Genomic DNA, 26496 nt, shown 5'->3' with positions numbered 1-26496 from the left:
AAATTGTTCTGTGGTCGTACAAATAGAAATTTGACATGCTTTTTGGCAACATTGGGCACTGTGTCCTCCCCAAAAAAAGGAGAGAGGGACCTCCCAGCTGGTTATCAGCAGTTTAAAATCCTGCATCTGATGGTATGGGGGTGCATATGGAATGGGCAGTTTGAACATCTGGAAAAGCATCATCAATTCTGAAAGATGTATCCAGTTGTTAGAACAGCATATGCTCCCATCCAGATGTCTTTTTCAGGGAAGGTATTTTATATTTCAGCAGGACAATGCTAAACATACTGCATCTATGACAACAGTATGGCTTTGTAGCGGGAGAGAGTCTAGGAAGGGGTGCTTAACCGGGCTGCCTGCAGTGCAGACCTTTCACCAGCTAAAAATATTTGGCGCATCCTGAAAAGAAAAATACAACAAAGATGCCCCAGGACTGTTGAGCAGTTAGAATCCTGTAGCAAGCAAGAATCCGACATTTCTCTTCCAAAACTCCAGTAACTGGTCTCGTCAGTTGCCAGGTGTTTACAGCGTGTTAAAAAAAATGAATAAAAAAGAAAAAAAAAAAAAAAAAAAAAAAAAAAAAAGGAGGGGATGCTATAGTGGTAAACATAACCCTGTCCCAACTTTTTTTGAGATATGTTGCTGCCATAAAATTTCAAAAATCTTTTTTTTTTCTTCTTAAAATGGAAAATTCTCTGTTTAACCACTTAAAGGCCGAGCCTCTTTTTGAGATTTGTTGTTTACACGTTAAAATCAGGTTTTATTGCTAGAAAATTACTTAGAACCCCCAAAACATTATATATTTTTTTTCCAGACACCCTGGAGAATAAAATGGCGGTGATTTCAAAACTTTAAGTCACACCGTATATATAAGACAACGGTCTGGGAAAAAATACACTTTTTTGAATAAGACAGTAAAGTTAGTCCAGTTTTTTTTCTATAATTGTGAAAGATAATATCACACCGAGTAAATTGATACCCAACAGGTCATGCTTCAAAATTGCACCCGCTTGTGGAATGGTGACAAACTTTGGCACTTAAAAATCTCCATTGGCGATGTTTAAAAATTTCTACAGGTTACCAGTTTTGAGTTACAGAGTAGGACTAGTGCTAGAATTATTGCTCTCGACGTAACGCGGCGACACCTCACATGTGTGATTTTGAACACGGTTTTCATATGTAGCCACAACTTGCGTATGCATTTGCTTCTGCTCGCGAGCTCGGTGGGGCGGGGTGCTTTAAAAAAAGATTTTTTTTAAATTTATTTTATACTTTTAGTTTTTACACTGTCTTTAAAAAAAAAATAAAAAATTTGGGTCACCTTTATTCCTATTACAAGGAATGTAAACATCCCTTGTAATAGAAAAAAAAAAGCATGACAGGACCTCTTTAATGTGAGATCTGGGGTCAAAAAGACCTCAGATCTCGCCTTTAGACTTAAATGCAATAAAAAAATTAAAAAAAAAACATTTCCCCTTTAAGAGCATTGGGCGGAAGAGACGTTTGACGTTGTTTCCGTCATCCATTGTTATGGAGCCGAGTGGGGGTCATCTTTCCCTCACTCGGCATCCGGTCTCACAGGGCAGAGGACCCGTCGGGAGCGGTCTCCGCCGTTGCAGACGGCTCCGGTAAGCAGCGGAGACGACCGGGGGGAACCTCTCCTGCCACCGATAAGTGATCTGCCGCAGAGACCACTTTTATCTGAAAGCCAGCCGTTCACCATTTAAGAGGATATCGGGGGTTATGGCAGCTATCTGCTGCCATAACAACGGTATTCCACGTCAAAGTACAACAATGGCGGCTGGTCGTTAAGTGGTTAAAACAGTTTCTATTGTGAATGAAATGGGAGTTTGAGTTTTGAAAATCATTTCATTGTTTTATGTAGATTTTACACAGCTTGCCAACATTGTTTGGAACTGGGGTTGCACAAGACAGCTTTTTTTTCAGTACTGTTGGCAACTCTGCCCAAGAAAACTCAAGCAGCAGATTGTGACATTACACCTGCTCACCGAAGGTTCACTTCTGACATGTTTCAGAGGAATCCCATCCTTTCCTTGAAGAGGATAGGATTGCTTTGAAATATGTTAATGTGTGGATGAGGAGAGGCTGGGAGCTTTCATTACAGCTTTAGGTTGAAATCACAGGATTACAGCTGCAATTGTGTTTATCAATCAAAACACTTAGATGCAATTTTTTGCTACCATTTTTGTGTAAGAATGTATCCCAAAGCGAGAAGGGCTAGTGGTGTCAGCGTGACTAACAGAATCAACACCTTTGGTATTTAGTCTATACGATAGGCAAAAGCAAGAGACACTTGATCTACAGCATAATTTTTGCATTCTAGCTTTATTTGGATAATTGGAGGATTTATTCATATTAGTAAAGCTGCTGTTATTTGGCTAGTGCTTCTTTCACTCATTTGGTGCGGTGAGCTTTACTTTTTTTGTTTCTATACTTACTCACTGACTCTGACCACTCGTGGAACTTCCACATCTTCAATTTTTAATAAGCGAACAGTAAATATACTGTGACTGAAAAAAATAGAAAAAAAAAAAAAAGAGAATAATTAAGGCATCTCCTTTTATTTCCGAAACCATATGCAAGGATGAGAATGACAAACACAAAAGCCTGTGGATAATAGAGAATGAAATGTAATGACAGCCAATAGACCCTAGCAATGTGTCAGATCAGTAAAAGGAGGTTGCAATTTGTTTTTAGTTTGTCCTGGGGAGGAGGGAGGGGGGGAGGAGGGAGGGAGGGAGGGAGGGGGGAGGGAGGAGGAGGGAGATCTTGCAATGACAACTGTCTAAGATGGGAAATACCCTGTTGTGTCTCAAGGAAGACAGTGAAGGTAAATCTCACCACTAGAACACAGTGCAAAAAAATATAACACAAGGATTATAAACCTTCCCTTTTCTAACCAAAAACCACACACAGAGTCGGAAATCAAGAACTCTAATACCAGACATTGTGGCCACCATACCTAAATGGGACCCTGAAGATCAATAACATTTCAATATGATAACCCAAGTTTCAGTATACCCAAAAACAGAATAGACAATGTTTAGAAGCGACCTACCTTCTGCTTGATGAACTATTTAGCTTAGTAAAAGCAATACTTTGGAATTTTTTCCCCAAAGCCAGAATTCTGCATGCCTCTTTTGCATTGGAAACCTGTATCCACTGGAGATCTGCAGAAAACGTTCCAATTAAAATTCCAACAGGACAGTAAGTCATATAATGTTACTGTATTTGTATACATATTACACACATTGTTGCTTCAAATAAAGAAGCAATTTTCTAAGTAAATTTTTGCAAGTACATCTATATATTTGGTCACATATTACCAGAATGTATGTTAGAACTACAGATTACCTCCCCCACTATTTTGAACAGATATTTCAAATGTCCATGGTTAGGGTTTACATATACTAGGAGACCTGCTTACCTTTAACAAAAGAGAACCCTTTAAGGTCTTGAGCAAGCTTTAGAGTTTTCCTTTTATAAAATTTGTCACCCGACACCGGATCCAACAGGTCATAAATGCACTCGTTATAAATTTCACAGAATGAAACCCAAACTGAAAACTTTGTTGCCTCATCCACATCCAGGCTGAACCCTTCTGATTCTCTTAACCGTTCTTCAAACTCAGACAGGTTACGGGAGGAGAGTCCTCCGATGCCTATAGGGAAATGGAAATGTAAAACTGCAATAGACCACAGTAACCCAAAACACAAGAAAACAGAGTTCTGGCACACAAAAACTATACCTGGCCAGTTTAAAGCACCCAAACTCCAGATTTCAGGGCAGTTAAAGAAGAAGAAAAAAAAAAAAAACACAAACACGGATAGCGAAAATAAGGAAACTGGTTACTATAAGCAAACATCAGTTCTTCTTCCTTATGGGGATCGAAGGGACACAGTTGTCTCTGAGATAGGAAGGCACAAACAGTCAAAACACTGTCAAAGTTCTAGCCCTTCACTACACTTCCGAAGATGGCTTTTTGTCTGCGTGCCTGTTGGCGAAATTTTCCCTAACTTTCTATCCTGAGATAGAAAAAAAAAAAAAATTATATATATATATATATGATAATTATTTAATGTTTGGTGGGGAGGCTGGGATATGAATGGAGGAAGGGACTGATATAGGAGAAGTAGAGCCAAAGCTCTTCTTAATATATACTATGACTAGCATATTCCTGCCATTAGAGATATTCAGAAATGCACCTAACACAAGATGTGCAGAAAACCATTTTAAAAGTCAGACGTGGTGCTGCACTGTGCAGATGAGCTAAAAACTTCCAACAAAATTTACTTCCCCAATATATTAAACTGGATACATTACCGTCATCAGTGAGCAGGTCTGTAGTGTCTGCAGAGGTAGCGCTATTGTTGCTCCTAATGCTACAATGAGGATCAACCTAATAAAAGTACAGTTAAGATGTAAGAAACCAAATCAATAGAAGATACAAAAGACAGAATACAAAATTCTCAAAAGTCTTTCATAGCTACTGAGGTACACCATAAATCAGATTGTCAATCCTGTAGGTGGCAGTACAATTGACAACAGTAAAGTTGTAAACCAGCCCCAGTACAACCCTTCTGCTCAGCAAAGTTTTTTGCTAGAGTATTAGGCCGGGTTCACACTGGTACGACGATAGTCGTACCACTTTGGATCCAACTTTGCCCTGCGACTTGAAGTCCGACATGCATCCGACTTGAATGAACAGGGTTCCCCCTCCAAGACCCTCCGGTCTGGTATGGATTTTCAGGGGAACCCCCACGCCAAAAAAAAAAAAAAAAAAAAAAAAGGCGTTGGGGTCCCCCCAAAATCCATACCAGACCCTTATCCGAGCACACAGCCCAGCAGGTCAGGAAAGGGGGTGGGGGATAAGCGAGCCCTCCCCCCAACCGTACCAGGCCGCATGCCCTCAACATGGGGTGCTGTGGGTGCTTTGGGGCAGGGACCCATGTTGATGAGGACAAGGGCCTCTTCCCAACAACCCTGGCTGTTGGTTATCGGGATCTGTGGGTGGGGTGGCTTATCGCAATCTGGAAGCCCCCCTTTAACAAGGGGCCCCCAGGTCCCACCCCATGTGAATGAGTATGGGGTACATTGTATCCCTACCCAAAAAAAGTGTGTCAAAAATAAAAACGCATTACACAGGTTTTTAAAGTAATTTTTATTAAGGCAGCTCCGGGGATCTCTTCCAACTTCTTCTCCCCTCTCCGGCCCTTCTGCCTCCTCAGCTAACATCTTCTGGCTCTGCCGGTTCTTCTCCGTTTGTCCGCAGTCTTCTGCCGGGTCTCTTCCGCTATCTTCTCGCTCTTTTGCCTGGTCTTCTCCCTCTGTTCTTCCGATGTTGACTAGACACTCTCTCCCACTAATACCGGGTGGGTGGTGTGCCACTACTTATATTTGCATGGGGAGGGGTTACCGTGTGACGTCATTCAAAAGCCCCACCCCTTATGACACCACCGCCCGGGGCACGATGGGCGGTGACGTCATAAGAGGCGTGCCTCCAGTGACTCCACCCAATGCCAATATAAGTAGTGGCACAGCGCGCATCAGGCAATAGAGCGGGAGAGATCATTGAGTCAACATCGGAAGAAGAACAGAGGGAGAAGACAGCGGAGAAAACCGGGCAAAAGACCGAGAAGATAGTGGAGGACCCAGCAGAAGACAGCGGACAGAGAAGAACTGGAGAGAGCGGAGAAGACCCGGAGAGGGGAGAAGAACCGGCAGAGGCGAAGACATCAGCAGAGAAGGCAGAAGAGCCAGAGAGGGGAGAAGAAGTCGGCAGAGACCCTGGAGCTGCTTTAAAAAATAAAATTACTTTAAAAACCTGTGTAATGTGTTTTTTTTTTTTTTTTTTTTTTTTAGGTTAATGGGTACCCCATACTCATTCACATAGGGTGGGATCTGGGGGCCCCTTGTTAAAGGGGGGCTTCCAGATAGCGATAAGCCCCCCCCACCCGCGGACCCCGACAACCAAAACGGCCAGGGTTATCAGGAAGAGGCCCTTGTCCTCATCAACAAGGGGACAAGGTGGCGCAAGGCCCCCCTGCCCCAAAGCACCCACACCCCCATATTGAGGGCATGCGGCCTGGTACGGTTTAGGAGGGGGGCGCTCGCTCATCCCCACCCACTTTCCTGACTTGCCAGGCTGTGTGCTCGGATAAGGGTCTGGTATGGAGTTTTTCGGCCTGAAAATCCATACCAGACCAAAGAGCCTGGTATGCTCTTGGAGGGGAACCTACGCTGGTTTTATTTTTTAAATGTGGCGTGGAGTTCCCCTTCAAGATCCTCAGAGCACAAGTCGTATGCCAAATTCGGGTCAGTTAAGACGACAATCCGATTTCAGTGATATTCAATGGGCTAAAGTAGGATCAAAGTCGGACCAAAGTAGTGCAGGGAGCATTTTCAAAGTCGGACCAGTAGTGAGACATTGATTTTCACACGTCATGCGACATGAGCTCCCAATGTCGGAGCGTTTGACGTATCAGTGTGAACCCGGCCTTAGGATGACAGACAGACATCATTTCCTCAGATATGAGAAAATTATAACCACATTTTGCTACTTAATTTCTCCTTGATTTCCCCACCCCAGCCCCATCCACTTTAAATCAGGATTTCTTACAAAACCACGGCTTGAGCTGTTCTCTACAAAGCTATACAGATTGGAGTTTTCCCACCTTTACTTTGAAAAGCCATACCCAGACCCTGATGGAATGGACATGGGGGCTAGCATGGAATACGACCTTTCGAGCACTGGACCACAGCATAGTGAAGCTTTGCAGAACTTTACTGTACTGGTAAAAAGGTAGCCATGTCACAACCTCTTCTTCCTACTATTTGGCATATTGGTAGCATCCCGCTGCTGATCCTGCTTTACAAGCACCATGTGGAACACCAAGCTCTGGTCGGTTCCCACTGCTAATCTACAATGACTTAGTGACCTCAGGCCGCCTGACCCTCATAAGCAGCCTAGGTTAATGACTATCAAAGCCCTTGCCTCGCATATTGGGCCTAGCTGTGGTACTGCTACATGGACACGTCTGCACATAGACACCACTGCTATGGGTGACCCAAGCCCATACAACACTAACTGATCTGGGGAGTTTGCAGTCATCAATTCTCCCAGAAAACACAGAGTAATCTAGAATCTAGTTACCCAATAGTTAGTTATAGGGTCTACATCAATGGTGTCGACAACTCCATCGAGTAAGGCAGAGTAATTTTTTGTCGTCGGGGAGCTTCACAGAACTCAGGACTCTGGCCAGAGTCATCCAATTCCTTGCAGAAACTGACTGAAGCACTGCATTTTTCAAAGTCCTAAGTCTGGTACACACTATCATACTTGTATATAATTAAAAAAAAAAAAAAAAAAAACACCACACGCGCACACACACACACACACCTGAAGAGCTTGGGAGGAGATCCCATACTAAAAATCGGATGTTAGTACAGCGATCTCCCTGCTGAACTATTGTGTCCTGCCCCCAGAAAAACACAGCTGTCAACACTCTCAGCCATTGGTTGAGATTGCTGATCGACCGGCTTCTGTCAAACCGGCTGCCGTACACATAGGCCGAATGTGGGCCAGTTTCTATTGAACCAGCCCATACCACCCGATATTTAATATTTGCTTTACTCGAAAGGCCTTTGGAAGGTCAAAAAGGTTGGGCTACTGAACACTGTGACTATCTCTAAATCAGATTCCCAACAGTCTGATCTCTGTAAAGAGTCTTTGAGGCACCACAATCTGCTGCCATCACTTTTGTATTATAATCGTTGTTTAAAAAATTAAGTGATACACTCCTGGGCTGTAGGTGGTCCCTCTTTTTTTCACTGGGGCCGTTAATGGTTGTTGCTGTGTTGCCCACCTCTCACTTGGACTGCTTTAGAACGTCCTGACTGCATTTAAATTCCTCTGTCCCTCAATGGATGAAAAAAAAAAAAAAATAGGTTTTTAAGGTAAAATACAAAAATATTTTTTCTTGCGGTCCATTTAGGAACACAAGTCTTGCGTCCTGTACACTTTTGGTACTGCATGCTACAAAGCAAGGCATGCTAGGTATAAGGGGTAGATATCCAATCCTCCTGTAGGCGACAGGATGACCAGACTGCATTTGAATTTCTTGCGTCCTTTAGTGGACTCCAAGAAATACTTACACACATGCCTAAGACAGTTGTCAAGCAACAGGAAGCTAAATTATCAGCCAGGTTAAAGTGGCTGTAAACCTCATGTTCAGCAATTACAGAAGACATACACCATGTTGTAGCCTTTCCTTTACAAATCAAAAGTACATTGAGTTGTACCTGCATTTTCTTATCCCTGTGACTGTCACAGCCCTCTGAAAAACTCCAGTCCATGGGAGTGTCTACGGGCCAGAGCTCGGGAGGCAGAGTCCTAACATCATAGGACACCCCTACCATCTGTACACTCCTCCCTTCCCCCAGCAATCACAATAGCTCAGCTTGAATGCCGATCCAATCCGGAGACTGAAATCCATTATCCTCAAACACAGGGCAGCATATGAGGCACAGGTGTGCAGACTTTCATAGCAGGAGGGAGCCGAGCAAATGTCAGGAATAAGCACACAGTGGACACTGCCAACACTTATCTGTGCTCATCTCTGCTAACGGGAGGAGGGGGAGACAAGCTTTTGCTATCATTATCCTTGATGTGATTGTAGCCATATTAGTGCAATTGTGACGGAGAAAATTGAGTACTGTCCGTGATACTTTTATTTGCACTAACATACAATTTTTCAGGACAAGCTTTCGGATTATGTCCCCTTCAAGGTTCAAGCAGTACTTAACTCCTCAACGACTGGGGACTTTTACTGTGTAACTACGACTTGAAAGTAGGGCATTACAGTAAAAGTGACCAGCCATTGAGAGATTAATTGTGATCCTCCTGCTCTCTCCCTGGCAGCTGTGGTGTTAAATCTGTGTGAGGCTGTTTGTCTCTGTTGATAATGATGACAGTGAAAGCATGTCTCCCCCCTCCTCCTCCCTTAGCAGAGATAAGCACAGATAAGTGTCTGCTGTGTACCATTCCCATTTGCTTGGCTTCCTCCTGCTATAAAAAGTCTGCACCCCCTGTGCCTCAAATGCTGCCCAGTGTTTATGAGGAGAATCGATTTCACGGGCTCCTCAGGCTGGAGCTCATTTTGGTAGCGATCTGTGCAGATGGTTGCAGGACACGCGCCCCTTCTCTCATGCATGAGTCTACTAATTAGTCTGCCAGTCACAGGAGAGGAGGTGTGGCAACACAAATTTTTTTTGTGTCAGAGTTTTTTTACTCTAGGAAAGCAGAGAGGATTTTTAGATGACTGGCTGCTCTCAGGTAGCTTCTGCTGCTTTGCTGTGAGGTAGACTGGAAATTTTAAGGTTTCAGGTTTACAACCACGTTAATCCTTCAAAGAAAGGACCGAAGGTCAGTTTTCTAAAATTAATCTCTGTGAAAGTGACAGTGTTATAAGAGATTTGAAAAGGGTAAATTACATAAATAGCTCAAGTTGTAAGAACATATAGCTGGCATCAAACAATGACTTGAACTACAATCGTTTGTAGCTTTAGATAATTATGTATCACCTGTATAAAAAGTACAGCACAGAACAATGAGCAACACAAACAAGGACATATCTTAAAAGGTAATTTGATTTCTGCATTAAATAGGACAAGACTCCCATCTCCCACTTGTAAGGGACAACGTTTTAAGTTTTCCTGGAGGGTGGAGGTAGCAGAAAACTATCACCTTCCAGAAGAGTCAGAACTTTGGTACTGGGCCATGGCTGCAGGTTTTTTTAGGCTCCAGCAGGTATTTGAGGCACTTTAACCACTTAACAACCGGCCCATAGCCGAATGATGGCTGCAGGGCGGTTGCTTAAGGCCCCCTTCACAATGGGGCGGTGGGGGCGTCGGCGGTAAAACAGCGCTATTTTTAGCGCTGTTTTACCGTCGTTTTTGCGGCCGTATTCGGCCGCTAGCGGTGCGGTTTTAACCCCCTCTGGCGGCCGAAAAAGGGTTAAATGCGCTCGTACAGCGCGGCTATAGCCGCGGTATTGCCGCGCTGTCCCATTGATTTCAACGGGCAGGAGCGGTTTAGGAGCGGTAAATACACCGCTCCAAAGAAGCGTTTGGCAGGACTTTTTTTTACCGTCCTGCCAGCGCACCGCTTCAGTGTGAAAGCCCTCGGGCTTTCACACTGAACAAACAGCGGAGGCTGTTTAGGGGCGGTTTGCAGGCGGTATTTTTAGCGCAATACCGCCTGCAAACCGCCCCAGTGTGAAAGGGGCCTAACTGTGGGAGGACGTCATATGACGTCCTCCAAAAATTCCTCTCTCGCGCGCCCCCTGGGGCGCACACCCGAACACATCCGGACCCGGCGCATCACGGATCTCGGTAAATCACCGCTGATCACGGCCGTTTACCATGTGATCGCTCCGTCAAATGACGGAGCGATCACATGTAAACAAACCGGCGTCATCTGATGATGCCGGTTCCTCTCCTCCCCTCCTGTGTACCGATCGGTACACTGTGAACGGAGAGGGGGATGGATGGATGGCTGCAGCGCTGTGGGCTGGATGTGTAGTGCCCACAGCGCTGCACAGTGACATCCAGCCATCCATCCATGCTCAGCCATCCCTCACTACTCTGCAATGCCCCCGCAATACTCTGCAATGCCCCCGCAATACTCTGCAATACTCGGTGATACCCAGCCATACCCAGTCATACTCGGCGATACCCTGCACTACCCTGCCATACTCAGCCATACCCAGTCATGCTCAGCCATACTCTGCAATACCCCGCCATACCCAGCCATGCTCGGCCATGCTGAGCCATGCTCGGCCGTACTCAGCCTCTGTTTGTGGCCAGGCTGTGGAAGTCTCACACATGTGGTATTGCCGTACTCAGGAGGAGTAGGAGAATTTATTTTGGGGTGTCAATTTTGGTACGTACATGCTATGTGTTAGAAATATTGTATAAATGGACAACTTTGTGAAAAAAAAAAAAAAAAAAAAAAAAAAAAAAAAAAAAAAAAAAGCGTTTTAACCACTTCCCGCCCGCCGGCTGTCATATAACGTCCTTGAATTTGTGCGGGGATATCTGAATGATGGGTGCAGCTACAGGCATCATTCAGATATCAGCTTTTTCAGCTGGCGATTCCCTACACCATAAGAACGATCATAGTGGCTGTTCCACTGCTTGATCATTCTTACGGGAGGCGAGAGGGGATGTCCCCCCCTCCCGCCGCCCTCCGGTACTACCAACTCACCGCTACGACCAAAGCCAGGATCTTTTTTTTTTTTTTTTTTTTTTTTTATTTCAGGCTTCCCAGCCTAGAGGTGAGATGTGGGGTCTTATTTACCCCATATCTCACTGTAAAGAGGACCTGTCATGCCATATTCCTATTACAAGGGATGTTTACATTCCTTGTAATAGAAATAAAAGTGGTCAAATTTCTTTTTTTTTTTTTGGAAAAAAGCATCAAACTAAAATAAAGTAAAATGAATAAAAAAAAAAAAAAAAAAAAAAAAAAAAAATTTAAAGCGCCCCTGTCCCTGTGTGCTCGCATGCAGAAGCGAACGCATACGTAAGTCCCGCCCACATATGAAAACAGTGTTCAAACCACACATGTGAGGTATCGCTGCGATCGGTAGAGTGAGAGCAATAATTTTGGCCCTAGACCTCCTCTGCAACTCAAAACATGTAACCAGTAAAAAATGTTAAAACGTCGCCTATGGGGATTTTTGAGTAGCGAAGTTTGGCGCCATTCCACAAGCGTGTGCAATTTTGAAAGGTGACATGTTGGGTATCTATTTACTCTGCGTAACTTCATCTTTCACATTATGCAAAAACATTGGGCTAACTTTACGGTTTTGTTTTTTTTAAAGCACAAAACTGTTTTTTTTTTTCCAAAAAAAAGTGTTAAAAAAATTGCTGCGCAAATACCGTGCGAGATAAAAAGTTGCAATGACCACCATTGTATTCTCTAGGGTCTCTGCTAAAAAAAATATATAATGTTTTGGGGTTCTATGTAATTTTATAGCTAATAAATGATGATTTTTACATGTAGGAGAGAAAATGTCAGAATTGGCCTGGGTGCTCCGTGCATGTTGGGCCTCTGTATGTGGCCACGCTGTGTAAAATTTTCACACATGTGGTATCACCGTACTCAGGAGTAATAGCAGACTGTGTTTTGGGGTGTAATTTGTGGTATGCATATGCGGTGTGTGAGAAATAACCTGCTAATATGACAATTTTGTGAAAAAAAAAAAAAAAAAAAAAAGTAAAAAAAAAAACTTGATTTTGCAAAGAATTGTGGGAAAAAAGGACAACTTCAAAAAACTCACCATGCCTCTTTCTAAATACCTTGGAATGTCTTCTTTCCAAAAAAGGAGTCATTTGGGGGGTATTTGTACTTTTCTGGCATGTTAGGGTCTCAAGAAATGAGATGGCTGTCAGTACTTCAGGTGTGACCAATTTTCAGATATTGGCACCATAGCTTTTGGACTCTATAACTTTCACAAAGACCAAATAATATCCACCGATTTGGATTATTTTTACCAAAGATATGTAGCGGTATAAATTTTGGCCAAAATATATGAAAAAATTACTAATTTGCAAAATTTTATAACAGAAATGAAGAAAAATGCATTTTTTTTTTTTTTACAGATTTTTCAGTCTTTTTTCTTTTATAGCGCAAAAAATAAAGAACCCATCGGTGATTAAATACCACCAAAAGAAATCTCTATTTGTGTGAAAAAAAGGACAAAAATTTCATATAGATACAGTGTTGCATGACTGAGTAATTGTCATTCAAAATGTGAGAGCACCAAAAGCTGAAAATTGGTCTGGTTATTAAGGGGGTTTAAGTGCCCAGTGGTCAAAGCCACGTGCACATGGCCAAATGTCAAGAGACAACAGCCGGTTCAAAAAAAAAAAATAAATAAAATCCCAGGCCGTCATTCGGCCCGTGTGTACGTTGGTCTTTTAAGCCAGCTTCTGTCGGACGTGCATGCTGGAAACCCAGCAACCGACCGACTCAGCCAATGGCAGAGAGTGCTGATCAGAGTGTCAAAAACACAACAGCTCAGCAGGGGAGAAAAAAAAAATAAATAAAATCGCTAAACTAACCTTGCGTGGTTAGTACAGCGGCTCTGACCGGAGCAGTCCGTTTTGTTTTTTCCATGCAACCAGAAGAAAACAAAAAAAAAAACCCTAGTGTGTACCTGGCTTAAGTCTTCCTAAATTATTAAAATATACAGTATTTACAAGATTTATACTGATAACTTTATTTAGGTTGCAGGAGTTAGAGGTGAAAGGTCACGTGAAGGCTAACAGATAACCAAGCCCAGGATTAAAGAATTTACCATGTCAGCCATCTACCTCTTTTGTGTGACGGAGTACACTATTTTTGAATGCAACTTCTGTTTTCATCTGTTCTTTGGTCAGCCTTATATAGTCTCTGCATCTGTGAGGTTTTATGTCCATCTTGGAATAGACTTTTCCTTCAATAGTATTAAAAAGCATTTCCATTGATCTTGGTAGGATGCCTACATCACATTTTGTACCTGTAATAAAAAATTACAAGTGTTATAAGGCAACATACAAAAAAACTTGACCTGAACAGGATTTTTTTTCTACTCACCATAAAATCCCTTTCTCTAAATTCATTGACGGACACAGCACTTCCATTCTTGACCTTAGGATTAGATCACCATCTTCAGGAGTAGGATTAGGTAGAAAAAGAGAACAAGCACAGCACCGCCTAGAGGCGGTCCTTACTGGTAGTAACCTCCCACTCTGCTAAGGCAGCTCAGTTCGTTACAAAGCAATACATACACAAAACAGGAGGGGTGGGTGCTGTGTCCGTCAATGAACTCAGAGAAAGGAATTTTTACGGCGAGTAGAAAAAAAAATCCTGTTTTCTTTCGTTCATTGACGGACAGAGCACTTCCATTCTTGACCTTAGGGATGTCCCAAAGCAGTGCCACAACGAGGGGTGGGAACATCGAAAAAAGGCAAAGTAACCTCCACAAAAACCTCAGCCGGCTGCCTGCAAATCTTTGCGGCTGCAACATGCATCCGAAGATGCCCAAACATCCACCCTGTAAAACTTGGTGACACGGACGACCAGGTAGCCGACTTACACACTTGAGAAACAGACGCCTGATGTCGAAAGGCCCAGGAAGCACTAATGCGCCATAATGGGAAAGGGGGGCAGCCGCCCCATAATGGCATAAGCCTGGACAATAGTCTGTCTGATCCAATGAGAAATAGTGGCTGAAGAGGCCACCAGTCCCTTTCTCGGGCCATCCACATTTACAAACAGCGAATCTGACTTCCGAAAGGGAGCCGTAACAGACAGGTCCACATGGTGAGCCCGAACCACATCCAAAGAGCGCAAGGAGACCTCCTTGGGGTGAGACGGGGAAGGAAGGAAGGAAGGAAGGAAGGAAGGAAGGAAGGAAGGAAGGAAGGAAGGAAGGAAGGAAGGAAGGAAGGAAGGAAGGAAGGAAGGAAGGAAGGAAGGAAGGAAGGAAGGAAGGAAGGAAGGAAGGAAGGAAGGAAGGTGTCCTCATTTAGATGAAAGGCAGATACCATCTTAGGGAGAAACAAGGGAAGTGGATGCAGCACCGCCTTATCCTTGTGGAGACCAAATAGGGAAACTTACAAGACATGGCCGCCAGCTCAGAAACTTGCCGAGCAAATGTAATAGCCACTAGAAAGACAACCTTCTGAGCAAGCGTAAGGGGATTTCCCTAATGTTCTCGAATGATGGCTTCTGAAGTACCGAGAGCACCAGGTTTAGATCCCACAGAAACAGTGGCAAGCTTATCAGTGGAGCCACATGCCGAACCCCTTAAACAAAAGTATGCACCAACAAGTGAGCAGCCAACTGGTGATGGAAAAAAAAAAAAAAAAAAAATAGCCAGAGCCGATATTTGCCCCTTGATAGTGCTCAAAGCCAGCTTCAAAGCCAGATCAAACCCACGCTGCAGGAATGCAAGGATCTTAGATACCAAATAGGAGCGCAGATGCAAGATGTGAGATGCAAGCCTTCCAGGTGCAATAAATCCTCCGTAAAGTGGACTTACGTACCTTTAACATAGTGGGAATCACAGAAACCGGCAACCCCCGGTCTCTCAGCACCTGGCTTTTGAATAGCGAGGCTGTCAAAGCCAAAGACGGTAAAGCAGGGTGGAATATCGGTCCCTGGGACAGGAGGTCCTCCTGCACCAGTAGTTGCCAGGAGGCACCTGCCACCATCCATACCACGTCGGAGTACCATGGACGCCGAGGCCAATCTGGAGCGATTACAATAAATCGGTATCCTCTCGGCCTTTACCCTGCGCAGACGAGGGAGGAGCTTGAGAGGAGGGAAGGCATAAATGAGCTGATAATGTCCCCACGGCACCACCAGCGCGGCCGACGCATTCGCCAAGGAATCCCTTGTTCTGGCCACGAATCTCTGCACCTTCCGACTGAGACGGGAGGCCAGAAGATCCACGTCCGGCGTGCCCCACCGCAGGCAAATGAGAAGAAACACCTCCCGATGCAGCGACTACTCCCCCTGATCCAGCAACTGACAGCTGAGGTAGTCCTACTTCCGGAACGTAGACGGCGGAGAGTGCCGGCACGTGAAGTTCTGCCCACCACAGCATGTGAGAGACATCCAGCGCTGCTGCCGAGCTCCTCGACCCCCCCCGGTGGTTGACGTAAGCCACCGCCATGGAATTGTCCGACAGGATCCTGACCAGAGGACCGCGCAGCAGCTGTGTCCAAATGGAGAGGCATAACAACTGGCACGCAACTCCAAAATGTTGATCGATAGATGAGACTCTTCCGACATCCAGCAACCCTGGGCTAAAAAGCCCAGAACCCCCCCCAGCCAGTCAGGCTGGCATCCGTCGTGATCACCAGCCAATGGAGAGGGAGAAACTATTTCCCGGTCCGTAGGGCCGGAGACTGTAGCTACCAAAGAAGCGAGGCACTGGTCTGACGGCCCACATGGATCTGACAATCCAGAGATTTGTCCCATTTGGATCTGCTTTTTCATGCGCAGCGGAGGATACCTCCTCACTGTCCGAAGGATCAGGGGCCGCATCACCTGAGCCCTCCGGGCAGGGGCCGCCCCAGAAAACGGAGGGGGTAGGGGACGTTGTTTTACCCACCTTACACCCGCATGCCACCTCAACCCGGGAGATGAAGGATTCCAGGATCACAGCAGACCCAGCTGCCGTCACAGGGGTGTCTGGGGGAGGGGCACCTGCTTCAGACGCCATGGAAGTCCCACGTTCGACCAGACACCACCAGAGACATACAGAAAGACACAGACAGACAGAACCACCCCCCCAGCTGCCACAGACTGGGGGAGCCCCAGAAGGACTCACCACCCTGACCCAAACCTCAAAAGGAGCAGTGCTGTGTGCGGTCAGTCCTCCGGCAGATGGGATAAGCCACAAGTAGATCCGCGCTCGTGCCAGGCTCCAGGTGTAACATCTAGCGCTAGAGAACCAGCAAGGTCTCCCCACGAGGCTAAGAAAATTGAAGAAAAATTGCTGCCGGCCGCACTTTCAGACAGAGCCCGAAGCCAGGAATGCCCAAAGATCAAGGCAAAACGGTCACCGCAGCTATGGGAAAATGGCTGCGGCGCTCGGGTCCAAACAAATGGCGGCTGCTACAAGTGAATGACGACACCAGATACACACCCCGCACCTGGAGAGCACAGACTGCCCTGAGGGGACCCCACAAAAGGTCAGGTAGAGGCCAAAACATCCACCTAGTGGCACCCAGCAACTGACTGCGACAGCTGGCAGGCAGAACAGGGGGGCAGGGGGGAGGGAGGAGATACCCCAGAACCGACCACCCCAGGGATTATCCAGCTGCTCCAAACCATGCCCGGACCAGTGGAGCATGTACTTACCAATCCAGCAGGGATTGCGGGTCACACTCCCAAGACAGATCCACCTCCCGCCTAAACGGAGTGATTGTTGGCCACGGCGACACTGTGATCCATACGTCAGGTGCCTGGTCATATGTACCCCTGCGAGGCATCCAGCCCGCCGTCCGCCCCGGTCCAGAATAGGGCTCGTTGAGGCTGACCCAGCATGGAAGTCAGGGTGCGTGTGCTCGGTGGCCAGGCTGGGAAACTATCAGGATCTATGATATCCAGCCTGTCACCCAGCCCAGCAGTTGATTGCAGATGAAGATCAAAACTAATAAGAACAAAATAAAACAAAACAAAACAAAACAAAACAAAAAAAAAAAAACAAAAAAAACACTGGAGCTGCCTGCAACAGAGTGGGGGGTTACTACCAGTAAGGACCGCCCCCCTAGGCGGTGCTGTGCTTTTTTTTCTGCTTAGCCCTACTCCTGAAGGTGGTGAAATAACCCCATGTTCAAGAATGGAAGTGCTGTGCCCATCAATGAACGAAAGAAAAGAATTACCGACACAGCCCACTTTCCTCTACGGACAGGCGGACTCAATTGGTAGAGAAAAACCAGTAGGGTTGGGGGGGGAAAAAAAAAAAAAAAAAAAAAGGGGGGGGGGGGGGCGGGGGAGAAGGGAAACACACACCATAGTACTAGAAACGCTGATTCGATTCAACTCTTCTTAGAAAAGGCCTGTACCAAAACGCAGTGAAAAGTTTTAGGGGGCATTTGTCAGGGACGCAATGAAGTATCTGCAGAAACAGGTTCAGAAGCTAGGATTCCCCCAAAGACCCACTGCCCCGCACTGACAAAGGCCAAGAGGCCGGAGTCCTTGGTCAAGATCTTCCGGGACAAGTTAAAAGGGGAAAAAAAAAAAAAAAACAAAAAAAAACACAACTTTCCAGTCTGCTCACGGTTATCTTTGTGTACGCACCTAGGGTGTGTTATGGTTTATTCAGCATATTTGTACATTGCACTTGCAAAATAACCTAAGTAGACTGGTTAAGTTCTGGCTCTCTCTATTAATTATTGACCGTGTCACTGTCAGCCGTGCACTCCTGACAAAAGAAACACAATGGTTTGGTGCTAGATGGATTTGTTACATTTACTGTACATTTCTCTGTGTCCCCATTAGGAAAGATTCACTCTAATTGTCCCAATTACCAGTTTCTCTGGGAAGGGAAATAAATCCAAAATTAAGAGTTGCCATCAAAACAGAAATAGAAGAGAAATCATGCAATGGGGACAGCTATTCTGGTAACTGTATGCACCAGTATTGGCTGTCCAGGTGCTGGAAAGTTCCAGGAATTTTATGCTAGGTATATAAAAAGCCTGTAACTATCCCTGTGGATAAAGTCTTATGCCCCGTATACACGATCGGACTTTCCGACAAAAAAAATGGATTTTTGTTCGAAGGTTGTTGGCTCCAACTTGTCTTGCATACACACGGTCACACAAACGTTGGCCAACAATTACGAACGTAGTGACGTACAAGATGTATGTGGTATCTCCATTACGAACACTAGTTTTACAAGACTGAGCACTTCTGGCTCGTACTTGATACCGAGCATGTGCAGACTTTTGTGCGACAGACTTGTGTACACGATCGGAAAGTCTGGCAACAAAAATTTGTTTGTGGAAAATTTGAGAACCTGCTAGCCAACATTTGTTGGCGGAAAGTCCGCCAACAAATGTTCGATGGAGCATACACACGGTCGGACTTTCCGCCAGCAAGCTCACATCCAACATTTGTTGTCGGAATATACGGTTGTGTGTGCGGGGCATAAAGATTGGCAAAAATGTGGAATTCTTTCATCTACAGCTGTTGGCATCGCCACATTTGTAACCAACTACTGCAGTTTTATCAGTTTAGGCCAATATGTATTCTGCTACATCTTTTTGGTAAGAAAAATCCCAATATGCGTATATTGATTGGTTTGCGCAAAAGTTATAGCGTCCACAAAATATGGGATATATTTATGTCATTTTTATTATTTCACTCGTAATGGCGGTGATCAGCGATTTTTAGCAGAACTGCGACATTGCAGCAGATAGATCTGACACTTGATACTTTTTCGGGAACCAGTGACATTACAGTGATAAGTGCTAAAAAATATGCACCTGTATAAATGACACTGGCAGGAAAGAGGTTAACATCAGGGGCGAGCAAAGGGTTAAGTGTATTCCCTAATTGTGCTTTCTTACTGTGGGTGGTGGATGGGCTCACTGTGATCCATGTTCCCAATTAGCAGAAACACTAGATCAGTGTCCATGCCTGACAGCACGGCGGTCTACTCGTTTACATCAACAGACCGCTGTTCTGTCTCTGAAGAGTGATCGCAGGTGGCCAGCAGACATTGCATCCTCTGTGCCCGCCGACTGGCTCCCCCTGGTGCCAATCAGTGCACGATCGCCCCCAGTGGCTATTGACAAAATCATGTACAGTTATATGATTTTGCGCAATAGAGCCCCCTTGCCGCAGAATATGTACAGCAGGCAGTCGGGAAGTGGTTAATCTCCTTTGGCTCGCCTGACCAGCTGATCTCTAGTTTCTACCCAGCTATCTAGGTTCTGTGAGTATTGAGGTCTAGCCACCTACCTGAGCCTCATTGTTGCTTACCAGCATTGCGGCTGCAACATGCCTACACAGCACACTGCCAACACTGGGATCAAGCTGTCACTGGTCAATGATTAGGAGCCAGCAGGACCAGCTCTCCATCACATGACCACTGTGGCCTGTTATCGGCCATCATAGTGATCAGTCACTCTACAACCCTCCCCTGTACTCAAAATCAGGATAAAATAGCTTAGGGTTTGATCTAGGTCAGTGTTAGGGTCAAAGTCCTGTGTGTATGTGTGTATGTGTGTATGTGTGTGTATGTATATATATATATATATATATATATATATATATATATATATATATATATATATATATATATATATATATATATTTATTATAGACAAACCGCCCCTGTCAGTGATAGTTGGGGTGTATCTGCCCCACAGGATCTTGCGGTCCTTAAGATAAATGAGACAGTGAAAGGTCTGTAGGCAGCAAGGGGTTAAAGACTGGCCACACCTTGCTCCTCCACCTGGGGTATAATTTTGACTTACCCGAGCAGAATCAATCAGTGGTGGTGCTGAGAGAGAAGGAAGAAGGCTGTGAGGGAACATGCCTGTAGGACTGAAGCAGACGACTCAGCGAGGTCTATTTAGCCAGGAGGCTTAAATTTTGTTTGATGGACTTTTGCTTTGAGACTTTTTTCTACCCCTGCGTGGGAATCCTTGTCTGTTGCTGTTTTGCTGACCAAATAAACATGGGCAGGAAGCCCTTAACCTTGCACATGGCTGGATCACCTCTGAGAACTCTACTTGAAGCTAAATCGCCCACAATTGGTGGAAAAGGATGTGAGCAATCCCTCTACTGATCCGCACTGAAAGGCAAGTTTGCTGGTTACACTGTGTACCCTTTAAAAGACTGCATTAAATTAAGCTCTATGAACGTTGCGTCAGTGGTGTTAAGAGGACAGCAGTGTGTGTCTAAACCACATAAAAGCAGTATACTGCAGAGTAATTGTGAATCTGCAGCATGGAGTATTTGATAAGGGCCTTGGTCCAAAGTAATGCTGCACAGCAAGAAACAAATCGAATATTGGCTGCTCAGCAGCAGCAAGCCTATAAAATGGTGGCTGCTTTGGCTCAGGCAGCTGAAAAAGACCGACAGGCCTTAACAGAAGTACTCCAGCAGATGCCAGCCCAGGTTGCAAATGTCTCCATAGGGTCCCCTGGTGACACCCTGCCAGGCACCTTCTACAAACGATGATATTCCAGGATGATGTGGAAGCCTTCCTATGTACGTTTGAGAGAACTGCTGAAGGGCAGGCCTGGCCTAAAGGCCGCTGGGCTGTGCTTGTGGCACCACTGTTAGCAGGGTACTCCCAAAAAGGCATACTTTGACGTGTCTGCTGAGGATGCCCGAAATTATGACAAAATTAAAAACTTGCGGCGGCTGGGCGTCACTGCGGCAGTGAGCGCAGCAAGTACACAGCTGGAGTTTCAAGGCAGATGGATCCCCCTGCTCCCAAATGTATGACCTAATCAACCTGGTCAAACGGTGGCTGCAGCTTGAGATAAATAATGATATTTGAAGCGCTTCACAATGTGCATGAAAATGAATATATAAGAATAAATATAAATAGTCAAATAAATCCAGCGGTGAGTAAAAATTCCTATAAAATCCAGCAATCAAAATAGTGTAAAATTATAAAAAAATTAGTGACACCAAATGTGTAAAAAATTCACATAAAAAATCCACATAAAAATAAATATATAGGGATGTATTCAGAAGGTTCAATTATACAGGTGTAGAATCCTGATTGGTATAGAGCTTTTGATCACTAAGCAAGTGTTTTTAAACAGCTTTGCTAATTAAGGTGCTCATTGATAGTACCAATGTGTTTTTTGCTTCTATTCACAACCAATGTGAGAATCATAAACAGGCAGATAAGAGAAAAAAAACAATCATTGTGCAATAGTTAGGATACCAAGGTACACAGGCAAACTTCAATCCACTCACGTGTGCCTTATAATGATAAGGCATATGCAGGTTTTACTATAGCAGTCAGCCGCCTTAGACAGGAGCAGATTCAGTGCAGTACACTGTGTGAAACTGCTGATCTGCACAGAGCTTCCTTGGCTCCTCCCATGCGTTACATCACAGTCACGTGACTTGAAAAAGTCATTATTTATTCTTTTTAAGTGACTCTGAAAACACTTTTGATAGCAGCCTCACTTGGTTTTATGTGTAATTATCAGCTATTTAGCATCACAGCGCTTTGTGTTTTATATATATTTTTTGCAGCTTGAGATACTCACAGGGCCCCAAATAGTGGAAAGAGTTGCAATGGATCGGTTACTGAGAGCTCTACCTCCTGAGTTGCAGAGGTGGGTGAGGCAATCTGAACCAAATTCAAAGGATATTCTGGTTGAGCTAGTGGAACGCTACTTTGCGGCAGAGGACCTGGTTGCTGGGTCTGCATGTGTAAGATCCCGGATGGTCAAAAAAAAAGACACCCTCCCGTGGCCGACCGGTCAACCCCCAGTAACAGTTGGTAAAGTGGAAGTCCTGAAAGGCCGGCAAGAATGGTTAGAGCATCATCCCATTGAAAGACCCAGTCTGGGAAGCCCCAGAGGAACCGATGGGCATCCCCAGTGTTGGTGGTGCAGTGAGTGGGGTAACATCGCTGCTAACTGACCCTTGAACTTGGAGCCTATGGAATGTGACGTAGTTCAATGCATGTCCCCTTTTGCCCGCCCAGGCCTGGACATGCCAAGCTCTGTTGTAAAGATAAAAAAGGGGAAAAGTGTGCGTGCCCTCCTTGACTCTGGAAGCCTGGTCACCCTGGTTCATACCTGGCTGGTGAACCCTGAACAGCTGACCCAGCATCAGGTAGGAGTGATATGTGTGCATGGTGACACTAAATACCCCACATCATTGGTGACCTTTGAAACCAGCTCAGGTTCCGTTTGCCATGAAGTGGCTGTATCCCCTATCCTGTTGCACAGTGTAATATCGGGGAGAGACTTTCCACTAGAGCTGTACGATTAATAGTCAAGAATCTTTATCGCGATTTTTTTCCCCATTGCGATCTTGACAAGTGTTTCACGATTCTTTCTATGCAAAGAATTCTCTCTGCTCTTCTGAAGCCACTGTCAAAAGAAAGGAAGAAAAAAAACTGGGCCAACATTCTTTAGCAGTGGAAGTATAAACCTTATAACAATTTGTCAAAGGAATAGACTTTGTGTGTAAATGAGGAAAGTTTAAAGTGGGTGTAAACCCGAAATTTTTTTTTTTTTTTTTTTTTTTGATGTCATAATGTAGAGCCCAGTCTTGCCACAAAGCTAATCCAGCTCCGAGCAATCCTCTTTTATTGTTCAGTTAGATAAATCTTAACAGAGAAAAACTTTGTCAAATCCTTCCCCTTGCTGTGAGTGACGGGGAGTCTGACATCACGACTCCACCCACCGAGGTGACGTGGCAAGTGGACAACCTGCAACAGGGGGCAGGCGACGTGGCAAGTGACACGCTCAGGGCTCCCACTGATTCTGTATTATGGTGAGTTGAACTATTTCATTTTCTATAACAATGAAATAGAAATAATGCGCTACAATCATCCTGACACCATAACAACCATGGTGCCGTGATGATTGAAGTGTCAACACCAGCCACTTCCACGATAAATTGCCTGCAAAAAAAAAAAAAAAATAGTATTTTCTGGCAGTGCCCCTCCCGAGACCAGACTCTGGATCCGCCCCTGACTCTTATACAAGCCTGGAAAAAATATATGTTAAGGTAATCAATGGGACCCCAGTAGCCCCAGGGCTGGAGAATGTGTTTCCTCATATGGCGGTTAACAATGACATGTTGTATCAGGTTGACAAAATTCAGGGTGACATTGTGGAACAACTCGTGGTGCCTGGCCCCTATAAGACGACAGTGCTGAACCTGGCCCATACACATCCCCTGGGTGGTCATCTGGCCTATAAAAAAAAAAAAAGACCAAAGAACGTGTTGTACAGCGTTTCTTTTGGCCTGGGATACATGCCGACGTGAAATTATTGCGTGTCATGGCTTGAGTGTCAAAAGGCAGCCCCTATACCCCATTACTGTAGCCCACTGGTGCCTTTGCCTGTGATTGAGATTTTTTGACCAAATTGCCATGGATCTCAAAGGGCCAATTAGTTAAGTCTGCCAGAGGCCATCAGTATATCCTAGTAGACATGGACTACATTACCCGGTATCCCGAGGCTGTTCCCTTAAGAAACACTTCCTCCAAGATGATCGCCAAAGAGTTGTTCCACATGTTCACCCATACTGGGATCCCAAAGGAGGTTCTAACCGACCGAGGGATTCCCTTCATGTCAAAAGTAATGAAAGAATTGTGCAAATAGTTCAGTATTAAGCATTTTGGCATATTTCAGTTTACCACCCTCAGACAGATGGTTTAACAAAACCCTCAAGAGTATGCTAAAGAAGGTGGTGGCTAAAGATGGAAGAGACTGAGAAGGTCTACTGCCATATCTGTTGCTTGCAATTAAAGAGGTCCCCCAGTCTTCCACAGGGTTTTCACCCTTTGGACTTTTGTATGGGAGGCATGCCCGAGGGTTGCTGGATCTTGCTAAAGAAACCTGGGAGACTGAAACTACTCCCTACCAGAGTGTCAGAGCATATCTCAGCCATGCAGGAGAGTCGAGTGTACAATAGGTCAGCGAAGGTTCGAACTTTCCATCCGGGAGATTGCGTACTTGTTTTGGTCCCCACGGTTGAAAGCAAGTTCCTAGGCAAGTGGCAAGGACCCTATGAAATACTGGATGAAGGAAGGTCAGGGAGGTAAACTTTTTTTTTTATAATTATAGAAGTCAGAAGGAAGGCATAAGTGAGGTTCAGATACCTGAGTCTATGTCAGTGTCCCAACAGTAGGAGGTGAGGGAGTTTCTACAGTGCAAAAAAAACACTTTAGACTTGCCCGGTTGCACAAATGTAATTAAACATGACATTGTCACCGCCACCAAAGCTTGAGAGCGCCTTAAGCCTCATTGTATTCCAGAGGCCCGCAGAGAGGTAGTAACCGAGGAAGTTCAGAGGATGTTTTACCACGGGGTGATAGAGAAGTCCAAAAGTGAGGGTTGCAGTCCTGTAGTCTTGGTTCCCAAACCAATGACTTCCGGAAGCTGAATGAGGTGTCAAAGTTTGATACATATCCCATGCCCCGGGTTGATGAATTAGTGGAGAAGTTGGGCCCCGCCAGGTACATAACCACTCTTGATCTTATTAGAGGGTATTGGCAGGTTTCCCTGACAGAGCAAGCAAAAGGAAAAAAAAAAAAAAAAAAAAATGCGTTTGCAACACCTGAGGGATTATGGCAGTATATGCGGATGCCCTTTGGGTTAAATGGAGGTCCCGCTACATTCCAGCGGATAATGGATGAGATCTTTAGCCCACATCAATGAGATTCTGCAGCCATCTGGAGCACAGATTGGGAAAGTCACCTACCCATAGTCCAGGCTGTCAAACTCCATCAGAAACGCCGGCTTGACCGCAAACCTAAAGAAGTGTTCCATAGGGTTAGAAGAGGCCCGGTATCTGGGATACACCATATGGCAGGGTCTAATCAAACCCCAGGTCCATAAAAGGTAGAAGCTTGCTCCGGCCACCAACAAACAAGTGAGAACCTTCCTAGGCATAATTGGGTATTATCCGAGGTTCATCCCAAACTTTGCCACAATGACAGCACCCTTAACTGACCTCACCAAAGGCAAAAGCTCTTCGATAGTGATTAGGTGGAATCCTGGAGGCAGAAGCAGCTTTCCAAAACATGAAGAAGGTCCTGTGTAAAAAGCCTGTGTTGGTGGCCCCAGACTTTAACAAAGTTTGTGGTCCAAACCGATGCCTAGGGTATAGGTCTGAGGGCTGTCTTGTCACAAGTGGTAGGAGGTGAAGAACACCCGGTGGTCTATTTGAGTCAGGAGCTGACCCCGGCAGAGGTAAATTATGATATTGTGGAACGAGTATTTGGCCATTAAGTGGGCCTTAGAGGCTCTACGGTACTACTTGCTGGGGCGCCACTTCTGACTTATAACAGACCATGCCCCTTTAAAATGGATGGCCCAAGCTAAGGACTGTAATGCATGGGTTACCCATTGGTTCCTGGCGCTCCAGGATTTCTCTTTTAAAGTGGAGCACAGTGCGGGCTGTAACCAGAAAAACGCAGATGCCATTTCTAGGACCCACTGGTGTTTGAACCCACCGGTTCAAACAGAGGGGGGAGGTATGCGACAGACAAACCCCATCTATCACTGACGGGCTGTCTGTCACGCAGAATCTTGAGGTTCTTAAGATAAATGAGCGACAGTGAAAGGTCTGTAGGCAGCAAGGGGTTAAGGACTGGCCACACCTTGCTCCCCCACCTGGGGTATAATTTTGACTTAGCCGAGTAGAATCAGTGGTGTTGCTGAGAAAGAAGGAAGCAGGCTGTGAGGGAACATCCCTGCAGGACTGAAACAGACTCCGTGCGGTTTATTTTTAGCCATGAGCTTTACATTTTGTTTAATGGACTTTTGCTTCGAGACCGTTTTCTACCCCTGCGTGGAAATCCTTGTCTGTTGCCATTTTGCTGACCAAATAAACATGGACAGGAAGCCCTTAACCGTGCACATTTTTATGATAGATTACTACCATTTACCACCAAACGAAAGCCCAATTTGTCCCGAGTTATAATTCACTGGGATACACCAAGTAGTTGTGATATGTACAGTTTTACCAACTGAAGCCAAAGCTGCAAAAACTGGGTTCAGTTGTTAGGATTTGTTTTGCCTTCAAAAGTACCCATATCACGCACACCAAGTTTTTACATATTCCGATCAATAAAAGGGCACATTAAAACAAGCCCTCATGTACATGTGCAGCTATAGGCGCTGTAGAGAAATTTTCAGAAGAGTCCCACAGCAGTCGAGAGAGGTTTTTTTTTTTTTTTTTTTTTTTGT

General features: G+C 45.1%; 1 protein-coding gene across 4 annotated transcripts in view; it reads right to left on the bottom strand.

Moving 5' to 3' along the window:
- The window catches only part of KIF20B (kinesin family member 20B), a 225634-nt gene that overhangs the window by 146261 nt on the left and 52877 nt on the right, over positions 1-26496 (bottom strand). For 3 of the 4 annotated variants that reach the window (XM_073596389.1, XM_073596391.1, XM_073596390.1), the window contains exons 6-10: positions 13402-13586; positions 4345-4420; positions 3449-3682; positions 3080-3191; positions 2460-2531 (exon numbers count right to left, since the gene is read on the bottom strand). In XM_073596389.1, coding sequence (XP_073452490.1) covers positions 2460-2531; positions 3080-3191; positions 3449-3682; positions 4345-4420; positions 13402-13586 — 679 coding nt within the window. Of the gene's footprint in view, positions 1-2459; positions 2532-3079; positions 3192-3448; positions 3683-4344; positions 4421-8322; positions 8455-13401; positions 13587-26496 lie in introns of those variants that run through there. The other variant, XM_073596392.1, reaches the window with a different exon arrangement.

The sequence above is a fragment of the Aquarana catesbeiana genome, linkage group LG08 (genome assembly GCF_042186555.1).
Source record: "Aquarana catesbeiana isolate 2022-GZ linkage group LG08, ASM4218655v1, whole genome shotgun sequence".
NCBI lineage: Eukaryota > Metazoa > Chordata > Amphibia > Anura > Ranidae > Aquarana > Aquarana catesbeiana.
Note: the sequence above shows the minus strand (reverse complement) of the source record. Positions and strands in the feature narration are given on the sequence as shown.